The following is a 10,000-nucleotide window of genomic DNA, read 5'->3' on the forward strand; positions in this document are numbered from 1 at the left end:
CTGCCAACATGTGCTGGCCCTGTGCCATGTAGTGTGCCCGCGCCGCCTCCAGCAGGGCGCCGTGGTCCGCCGTGCCCAGCGTGGCGTAGTGGCCCGGGGACGTGGTGTACAGCGTCGGGGCCATCGTGTACCCCGGGTTGACCGCGGCAGCGGCAGCGGCAGCGTTCAGGTCCATACCGGGCGCAGCCATGAAGACCGCGTTGGCCATGTGGGGGGCGTACATTTGGTGGCCGTAGCCCGCTGCGGCGGCGGCAGAGGCCAGGGCATGATGCCCGCTGGTCATCTGGCCGTACGAGAAGGCGGGGCTCATGGTGCCGTACATCTGCGCGGCGGCCGCGGCGTTGAGGGCGGGGTTCATGGCGGCAGCGGCCGCCGCCTGGTGATTGGCCATCTGGCCGTAGAGCGGGTTGGCCACGCTGCCGTACACCTGGCTGGCCAGCGCCCCGTACACGGCCGGCGCCAGCGCGTTTCCCTCGGCGCGGGCGCCCGTCCCGGCCGTCAGTCCCGTCAGCGCCGCGTAGGTGGGGTCGAAGGTCGACGTGTTGTACACGGAGTTGTGCACGCTCTGCTGCACCTGCAGCGGCAGCCCGGCCGCCGCCGCCGCGGCCGCCGCCAGCACGGCCGCCTGGCTCTGGTACTGCTCCAGCGACGAGGCCTTGCCCGCCGGGCACTCGCCCGCGTAGTGGCCCTGCTTGCCGCAGCTGACGCAGGGGATCTTCCCCGTGGGCGCCTGCTTGTTGGGCTGCACCTTGGACAGCTCCACGGAGAGAGGGCGCCCCTTGAAGGAGGTGCCGTGCAGCGCCTCGATGGCCTTCAGCGCGTCCTCCTTGTTCTCCATGTGCACGAAGGCGTATCCTGTGGAGGACGAAAGCCTGGCTGTCAGTGAGCACAGGAACAGCAGTTAGACTCCCACACAAGATGGCCGCCCCAACAACATAGACATCCTATCCTATCCTGTCCTGTGCTGTGCTGAACACTACCCAGACTTTACAACACTTAACACTCCATCCTGTGCTAAACACTGCCCAGACTTTAAAACACTTAAGACTCCAAGGAAGAATTGAAATTGAAATTTGGGAGTGCAAAAATGACACCAGACCTGCTTCTGAGCTTCTCTAATCAATCAATCAATCATGACACATTGACATGCATTACTCATGAGACACATTTAAGCTTTGAAACACTTGACAAGGGACCTTACAGCTATTCAGTGGCATTTCTTTGGTTTAAATGCCCCAGAAGGGCAAGGCGGACATATTCCACACGTCAGCCAGGTCATGTCATATACAGTCAACTGAAATACAACACTGCCCCTCTATGAAACACCACCACTGAAATCAATTCCACTGCTGATTTTTCCACAGAAAAAAAAAGGATCCAATTAATTGGTAACAATCAGTAGATTTCAAGTCATAACACTACAATTTGCACTAGAACTACAACGCTTAAGCTCATTGCGGAAATAAAAATGCTATTTGGCCATGGATTATTTTTTACATCAGAATATAGAATAAATCCAGAAAACTGTAGTGGAATATAACGATAAAACACATCAATTGACAGGTTATTTGAGTCAAATGTCCAGGTTTTAACTTTGCCGTGATAACTAATTATTAGTTCCAGGAGACCCAGCTCTAAGAATATCAGAATGGATCTCTGACCTATTTGAATGAGTTAAAAAGGGGAGTGCCAAGGTCTCCGCAGACAACTGTTCATGCCTCCTGCCTTCTCATTGGAATTTGAGGAGAACATGAAGCCTCACGTAGACGTCCACTCAAAGTTAAGAATGGCTGGACTTAATCAGGGGGGGGGGGGGGCCTGCCAGGGTTGGGCCTCTAATGAGGTTTTGGCAAACAAAAAAAACCTTTTTTTATTGTCCTGCAAATTGAGAATGTTTCCAGTCATGCCCTCTGGCTAACACAGACTCAATGATTTAACAGGCAGGCTGGACCTGAATGGGACGTGACCAACCTTAAAATGATCTTTAATCGCACAATAACACACACCATATTAACATTCCTGCAGAGCAGCGTTAACGCTCCGGACTTGACCTAATTCGACAAATATTAACATTTGATAGCTAGATGTGGACTGATACTTTTTTCACTGAACTAGTAATAAGTGTGGTGAGAAAAACATTCTTTTCAACAAGTACTTTCTACCAGAACTAGTATTGTTTATAACTAGTATTGTTTATAACCTATGGCGTAGATTTGGATCTTGGATTATCTTGTTTGCCGTGTTCTGAAAGTTCAGCTATTAATCTGCGGATTGATGACAAGAGCTAGCAGCACCTACGTGATCTACATGTACCGCAACAACAACAACAACAACAACAACAACGTCGTCAACAAGTCAACGTCCACTCAGCGTAGGGCTGTTAAGTAGGACCATAAGGGACCGGCCCTAGCTGGAGGAACTATAGGAAGAACTATAGCGAGGTGAAGACATCACAGTGTCTCACTGCCTTCAGCTGTCCAGAGCTTTTTATAGAGACCTCCCTCAGTCAGGTCCAGAGACAGGCTGGCTACAGACTAGCCTCCAGACGCTAACAACCCCTCCTTGCCCCACACACACACACACACACAAACAGGAACGCCCGGAGCCTTGACTGACGTTCCTGTCTCACTAATCCCCCAAATCTGATCCTTTAGCCTCGAGCCTCGAGCCTCTCCCCCCCTAACCCCTCGATGGCTCATTCGCCGAGCGTGATGGAAGTTTGACTTTAGGTGCGGTGAGTAAGCAGACCGGCCGGGCTGGCTGAGCAGGCCAGTGATCAGATTCACTCACACACACACACACACACACACACACACACACACACACACACACACACACACACACACACTGCCCTGATGGATGGCACAGAGTGGGCCTCAGGCTTTAAGGAGCTCAGGGGCCAAGAGAAGGGGGGGGGGATCTCCTCTTTATTTATTTTTGGCAACATTCTCCTGACACTCAACGAGGGGAGAGAGTTACGCTGGCAAGCCGTGTGAGCAGGGACTCTGCTTACAGAGAAGGAGCGTGAGTGTGTGTGTGTGTGTGTGTTGGAAATCTCTCTCCACTGAAATCTCTCCACTATAAATGTTAAATTGGACCTAAAAAGACTCAACCGTTCCAAAGGACGCTACAGCCTACAGCAGAAAAAGGTCTGCTTCATAGATGTGATAAATTCTGCTCGAGTTCTTGAACCTTCCCAAGGCCAACAGGCGGGCCGCCTCACATCAGTCCACTATCGCAAGAGGCCATTCAATGATTTACTAGCGGCGATATCTCCGCACGCAATAGCAAGACGGCTTGCTCTTATCGACTACCCATAGATACAGCTCTGTCATTTTCATCTACTTTTTAGAAAGATCTAGGTCTTCAACAATGAAGACAAACATTTTGCAGTTGCCAACCCCCACCCCCTGTGGTGTTTTATCTACCAGACCTCTAAATACCCTCTAAAGATCCTCACCCCCCCCCCACCCCAGGTGTTTTATCTACTAGACCTCTAAAGATCCTCACCCCCACCCCCACCAGGTGTTTTATCTACCAGACCTCTAAAAACCCTCTAAAGATCCTCACCCCCACCCCCACCAGGTGTTTCTAAAGATCCTCACCTTTGACTTTGTCGCACTCGAGCACTTTTCCGAAGGTCTGGAAGAGCTCCTGAAGGTCTTCGGTGGTGCACATGCCGCTGAGGTTGCCCACGAACACCTTGGTGGAGTGCAGCGGGCGGCCGCGCGACTCCTCCACCACCAGGTTGCGTCCGCGGAACTCGCGGCCATTGAGCTCGCGGATGGCGCGCTCGGCGGCGCCCTGGCCGGCCAGGTGCACGAAGGCAAACTGGCGCAGGACGCTGCAGCTGACCACCTGGCCGTAAGACTCGAAGATGGCCGACAGCTCCTCCTGGCTGGTGTCCAGCGGCAGGTTGCCCACGAAGAGCTTCACCGTGTGGCTCTTTTCCATCGCTCTAAGAGAGGGGGATGAGGAGGAAGAGTTAGAGAGGGGCAGATCACTGACTGGTAGAGGAAGAGTTAGCGAGGGGCAGATCCCTGACTGGTAGAGGAAGAGGAAGGTAGATGTGGAGGAAGAGTTAGAGAGGGGCAGATCAATGACTGGTAGAGGAAGAGTTAGCGAGGGGCAGATCCCTGACTGGTAGAGGAAGAGGAAGGTAGATGTGGAGGAAGAGTTAGCGAGGGGCAGATCCCTGACTGCTAAAGGAAGAGTTAGCGAGGGGCAGATCCCTGACTGGTAGAGGAAGAGGAAGGTAGATGTGGAGGAAGAGTTAGCGAGGAAATAGACTGGTAGAGCTAGAGAGCTAGAGGAGGGAGGGAGTGGGGGGTTGGGTTTCACAATAGACAAGAAGGGACAACCATAAAGTAGACAGGGAGGTAGAGAAAGGTAGAGAGAGAGAGAGAGAAAGAAAGAGAGAGAGAGAGAGACAGACAGAGAGAGAACGAAGAAGAGTGAGAGGCAGGAGAAGGGGACATAGCAGTGATTGAAAGACATGCACTAGGAGGAATTTAGCAACAGAGATAGAGAATGAAGGGGGAGGAGTTGAAATATGTGAAGGGGCAACCAGGTGAAGTGAAGGAGTTTTTGAAAAGACACACAAATGGGAACAAGAGACAATGGAACATTGACTGACTCAAAAGATAGCAGGGCAGAAGCTGAACACTTCCAGGGGAAGAGGCAGAGAGAGAGCAACATTTAACACAAAGAGAGATAAACAACTTCACCAGGCTGGAGGCTGACGGGTGTTTTTTTTTTTTTTTTTTTTTTTTTAAGTCTATTGAATACAAGGCAATGCCTTTCCTGTCAAGGTATTTGTGCGTTTCAGTCCATTGTTCTAATTAAATTAGACCCACGATACAAAATAGCCAACACTGGGATTTCCTATTGAGGAATGCGCCTATTAGAAGTTGTTACAAAATGCCGTCATATATTCATGTTTCCAAGCACCCGTGGGTAGCGTTCACATGCTATGCATGCTAACAGGAACAACTGCACGCAAAGCACTATTCTTTTTTTTAATGAGGGATAGGTTAATTATCAATTCATAAAGAATGACGGCCTTCGTTGAGTTAATTTACGGCGCACATCCCGCCTCGAGTGGAGTTAACGACTCGTGGCCAAAGATCCAGAGATAGCGATAGTTCTGCCACAGTTTAACAATACAATGGCATGATAAGCAGCACGGACTCATCTTCGGCAGCCTGATCTGATGACGCAGCAGGCAGAAAGCAAACACGTTGCTTCGTTCATTCGTGGCCAATGGAGTCTAAATGAATTGGCACAATATTGGCGAATAACGTCAATGACACGAAACCATTGACTGAAAATACGGCGAATAACAGCTGTGGCTGCGGCAAACTAAAGAATGCTGGTAAAAAGGGCTGCCTCGGCAGTCTATTGATATCCTGCTGGCGTCGACAACTCGCTAGGAGCCACGACCAGCATAGCTTAACTGGGGTAGCATATGTGGTGGAGCAACAAGAGAGTTGGGGAGTGATTTTACTTAGCATGTGTTAAAATTGCCACATCTTCGAGCGCGACACAGGAACAAAAGCTGAGCTACCAAGTAATCGTCTCAAAACCTGCAACACACTGTAGCAGCAACATTGTAGCATTGTTTTCCCCAACAGATTTTTTTTTCGGGTTAAACAACTGGATGAGTCATCTAGTAAAAACAAGATTTGGGGTATCATGACTTCCCGATCTCTATGTGTCGCTAAACGATGTAGCGACGCATTACACCCAGGTTAGCTAAACGCACGACAGACACATCCCCGTGCCTAAACATTCTTTAGGACTGTTTTCGGTTTTTAAACAGTAGCTAAAACATGAATACAGACAAAAATGGGGAGCAACACAAAACCTTCCATCTTACCTAAGCGGTGTAGGCTCTCAAAATGGTCGGCGCACTTCCGTTCTTTCGAAAGACAGGCATTCCTTACCAATGAGAAATGACTGAGGCGCGACACAGCCGAAGTCCAGCTGTCGCTTACTCACCGCTGGTGTAACGAGTGCATTTAGATCATCTCACTCTAAAAAGTCACTTTTCATTTCATTGTTATGCGAGCAGATTACCAATTTGACACAGAGTAACAATATTAATATGGGAGAGATTTTGCTATGTATGTAGCATGTTAAAGCCTACCTTCGCCCCGTATTAAAACATATGCTTGTTTAATGTAAAATGGCATAAGCGCTGTTATGTACAAAGGGAAATGCTGGTTGGCAAATATTCATTTATTGATAAAATATAGCCTACAATCACAAAGCATCCGCATGAATTACAAAAAAATGACACATTATGGTACAGCTTGTTCGTTATCATGTTAATTGTAAACAAAGTAATTGCTCTTTCTGACTGCCTGGGAGATTTGAGAATTAGACTAAGAAAACATTACAAATGTAACTCCACCAAGTCTCAAGCTTTAACTATCAGTAGGATATTAGGAACTCGTATACTTGTTCAACATTATCCACGTTCGAGAAGGTTCAGGAGGTTCTGGAATTCTGCCAAACATATATATACTATTAAATCGCATCCTGAAACCATGCAGTTTTAAACCCTCGCCCCTTTCTTCTCTTGGTTTGCATTACAACATTCTGCGAGAGCAAACATCTGGACTTGGTTATGAAGCACGAGTCCTCTCTCTAGTGTCCAAATCACTCCACTCTCTCTTACAGAGACGCACGCACATGCACACACACACACACACACACACACACACGTACACACACACACACACGTACACACACACACACGTACACACACACACAAACACGTACACACACACGTACACACACACACACACACGTACACACACACACACACACGTACACACACGTAGACACACACACACACGTACACACGTACACACGTACACACATGTACACACACACACACACACATGAAGCACAAGTCCTTTCTCTAGTGTCCCGGGGAACTACAAGACCAAGAGAGAGATCCACATAATTGGCAGAAAAGAAAAAAAAAAGTTATGGGGATTTTGAAGCTACACAGCAGCAAATCACTCCACTCTCTCTTACAGACACACACACACACACGTACACACACACACACGTACACACGTACACACACACACACGTACACACACGTACACACACACACACACACACGTACACACACACGTACACACACACACACATACACACGTACACACACACACACACACGTACACACACACACACACATAGTAGGAGAGAGAGAGGGTGAGCGAGCGAGAGAAATGTTTCGGCCCAGTTTTTCACATGGAAATGAGTGCCTTTAGTGGAGTTTAAAGAGCGGCCCATCCGAGAGGAATGCAGTGCTTTAGGCCATACGGAAACCCAGACATGGAAACTTCTATCTTCTCCGCTAAGACACTCTGTGCTCACTCATTCACATCAGTGCAACTTCAGTTTAGTTTGTCTTCATTGGTCAGTCGTTGATCATTCTCTCTCACCAAGCCAATTTCCTATCATGTCGCATAAACCCCCATTGTTTACTAGCCCAGGAATGCTGGGAGGTCTTGTGGCCGTTTGTCACTAAAATGTAATATTACAACAAAACACTAACAAGGCCTCACAGTCTTCTTAAGTATTAATACATATATAAATATATATATATATATATATTATATATAATTATAATATACAATAGTATTTTTTGGCTTTAATGGCTTTACATAATGATATGGTGAGGTGAGGGGTCACAGGTTAGCACTAGGGGGGTCAGGATTCTGGCGACCTTTCCCTGCGATGGGGCGGTCTCTCTCCTCCCAGAGGGTCACGCCGTCGCAAGCGCAGATCTTTTTGGTGTTCTGGAACAGGCTGGCAGAGCGAGCGATGATGCCACAGGCCAATCTGAATGACACACACACACACACACACACACACACACACACACACACACACACACACACACGTAGAGAGTTAGGCATTTCAAGAGAAAGTAAAACAGGATCGCAGTTTGTATTCATACCACTTCTTTGCATAGGACTGGAAATAAAACTGACTCTGATTCGGAAATGTGAATTTTTTAAGATATTCAACGTTATTGTGGGTTTAATGAGTTGCAAACTTCAGGTATGTGTGTGTGTGTGTGTGTGTGTGTGTGTGTGTGTGTGTGTGTGTGTGTGTTTTCCATGGTCAGAGAGGTCATTGGTCAAATATATGGCAGAAGGCAGTCTGGGAAAGTGTAATGTCCACATACATGCATGCACACGCGCACATGTGTGCACACACAGACACACACACACACACACACACACACCTCTCTCCTGAGTTCCCTGTGACCTTGGATAAGGGGTGATCCGCTTTTCCAAGGTCATCTTCCCCTGCATCCACCACCAGAGATCGACCAATAACATCCCAGACCTGAAAAAGACAACAGCCAATCACACACCATATTGAGGATGCCACACAGAGAATGAACCAATCATTATCAGGAACACATGAATCATTGACACAGCCAGAGCTGAGGCTACACAGTCAGCTGGGCCTCGACCAATCAAAAATATCCATTGCTTTTATTGATTTCTTTTCTTTTCTTTTCTTCACTTCAGCCCGAGGAGCACAGCGGGTGGTAGTATTTTGAAGGAAAATATTATTATTGTTCATGAATGTGAAAGCTTTTGTGTTTTCCTTCAGTGTTTGTGTCTCAGCGTAGGATTGAACAGTTTTTCTCCCCCCAGAGGGGCGGTTTGGACTCTTCCACCCACAATCTAATTCAACACAGCCATAAAACAGAAAAGTGCTTCATATCATCTGCTTCTCCTGCTCCTACAAGGGATCTATTGTTTCCAAGCATGCAGGGAAACGCATCAGGAATGCCCCTGACTTAAAGAGAACAAGATCGATTTCTACACATTGTGTGTGTGTGTGTGTGTGTGTGTGTGTGGTGTGTGTGTGTGTGTGTGTGTGTGTGTGTGTGTGTGTGTGTGTGTGCGTGCGAGTTAGTGTGTGTTAATGTATGTCTCTACCCTTAGCAATGTTTGCGTGGGTATATGAATGAGTCTATGTTTTATCCTCAGCTCTGTGTGTGTGTGTGTGTGTGTGTGTGTGTGAGTGTGAGTGTGTGTGTGTGTCTACCCTTAGCAATGTTTGCGTGGGTATATGAATGAGTATATGTATTATCTTCAGCTCTGTGTGTGTGTCTACCCTGCAGCAATGTTTGTACATGTATTTGTGCGTACACATTAACTTTCACTGACTGACTGTGTGTGTGTGTGTGTGTGTGTGTGTGTGTGTGTGTGTGTGGTGTGTGTGTGTGTGTGTGTGTGTGTGTGTGTGTGTGTGTGTGTGTGTGTGTGTGTGTGTGTGTGCATGCATGAAGGGGACAGAAAGAAAGCAAGGGTGAGAAAGAAAGACTGTAGGTATGTAAAACAGAGAGAGAGAGAAAGAGGGAGAGAGAGAATGTATGTGTGTCTCTGTGAGTGTGTGTGTGTGTGTGTCTCTGTGTGTGTGTGTGTGTGTCTCTCTGTGTGTGTGTGTGTGTCTCTCTCTGTGTGTGTGTGTGTGTGTGTGTGTGTATGTTTGTATTTCTGTGTGTGTGTGTGCCTCTGTGTGTGTGTGTGCCTCTGTGTTGTGTCTGTGTGTGTGTGTGTGTGTGTGTGTGTGTGTGTGTGTGTGTCTCTCTCTCTGTGTGTGTGTGTGTGTCTCTGTGTGTGTGTGTGTGTGTGTGTGTCTCTGTGTTTGTGTGTGTGTGTGTGTGTGTGTGTGTCTCTATGTGTGTGTGTGTGTGTGTGTGTGTGTGTCTCTATGTGTGTGTGTGTGTGTGTGTTACCTTCAGTTGTGTGTCCTCCAGGCGGAAGGAGGCCCTTCCATCAGGTCCTGCCAGGATGTTGCCCAGGTCCCCCACGTGCTGCAGGACAGAGAGCACACAGCTCAACGTGTGTGTGTGTGTGTGTGTGTGTGTGTGTGTGTGCTCAACATGGCCGTCTCAGAGAGTCACACAGCTCAACAACATGGCCGTCTCACAGAGAGCACACAGCTCAACATG

The 10,000-nt window shown here is 48.1% G+C and overlaps 2 protein-coding genes across 5 annotated transcripts in view; both read right to left on the minus strand.

Annotated features, from left to right (window-relative positions):
* The window catches only part of rbm14b (RNA binding motif protein 14b), a 10,383-nt gene extending 4,363 nt beyond the window's left edge, over positions 1-6,020 (minus strand). Inside the window, exons 1-3 of one of the 4 annotated variants that reach the window (XM_031584866.2) lie at positions 5,879-6,020; positions 3,606-3,958; positions 1-855 (exon numbers count right to left, since the gene is read on the minus strand). The exon at positions 1-855 is cut by the window's left edge and continues 190 nt beyond it. In XM_031584866.2, the coding sequence (XP_031440726.1) occupies positions 1-855; positions 3,606-3,954 (1,204 nt within the window). In that variant the 5' untranslated portion in view covers positions 3,955-3,958; positions 5,879-6,020. Of the gene's footprint in view, positions 877-3,605; positions 3,959-4,727; positions 4,972-5,878 lie in introns of those variants that run through there. The other 3 variants (XM_031584864.2, XM_031584867.2, XM_031584865.2) reach the window with 3 other exon arrangements.
* A 1,637-nt stretch (positions 6,021-7,657) lies between these two features.
* The window catches only part of LOC105902949 (copper chaperone for superoxide dismutase), a 9,043-nt gene continuing 6,700 nt past the window's right edge, over positions 7,658-10,000 (minus strand). The window contains exons 6-8 of the mRNA XM_012830632.3: positions 9,785-9,862; positions 8,273-8,376; positions 7,658-7,863 (exon numbers count right to left, since the gene is read on the minus strand). Coding sequence (XP_012686086.1) covers positions 7,710-7,863; positions 8,273-8,376; positions 9,785-9,862 — 336 coding nt within the window. The 3' untranslated portion in view covers positions 7,658-7,709. The remainder of the gene's footprint in view (positions 7,864-8,272; positions 8,377-9,784; positions 9,863-10,000) is intronic.

This window comes from Clupea harengus, chromosome 18 (genome assembly GCF_900700415.2).
Source record: "Clupea harengus chromosome 18, Ch_v2.0.2, whole genome shotgun sequence".
Classification (NCBI taxonomy): Eukaryota; Metazoa; Chordata; class Actinopteri; order Clupeiformes; family Clupeidae; genus Clupea; species Clupea harengus.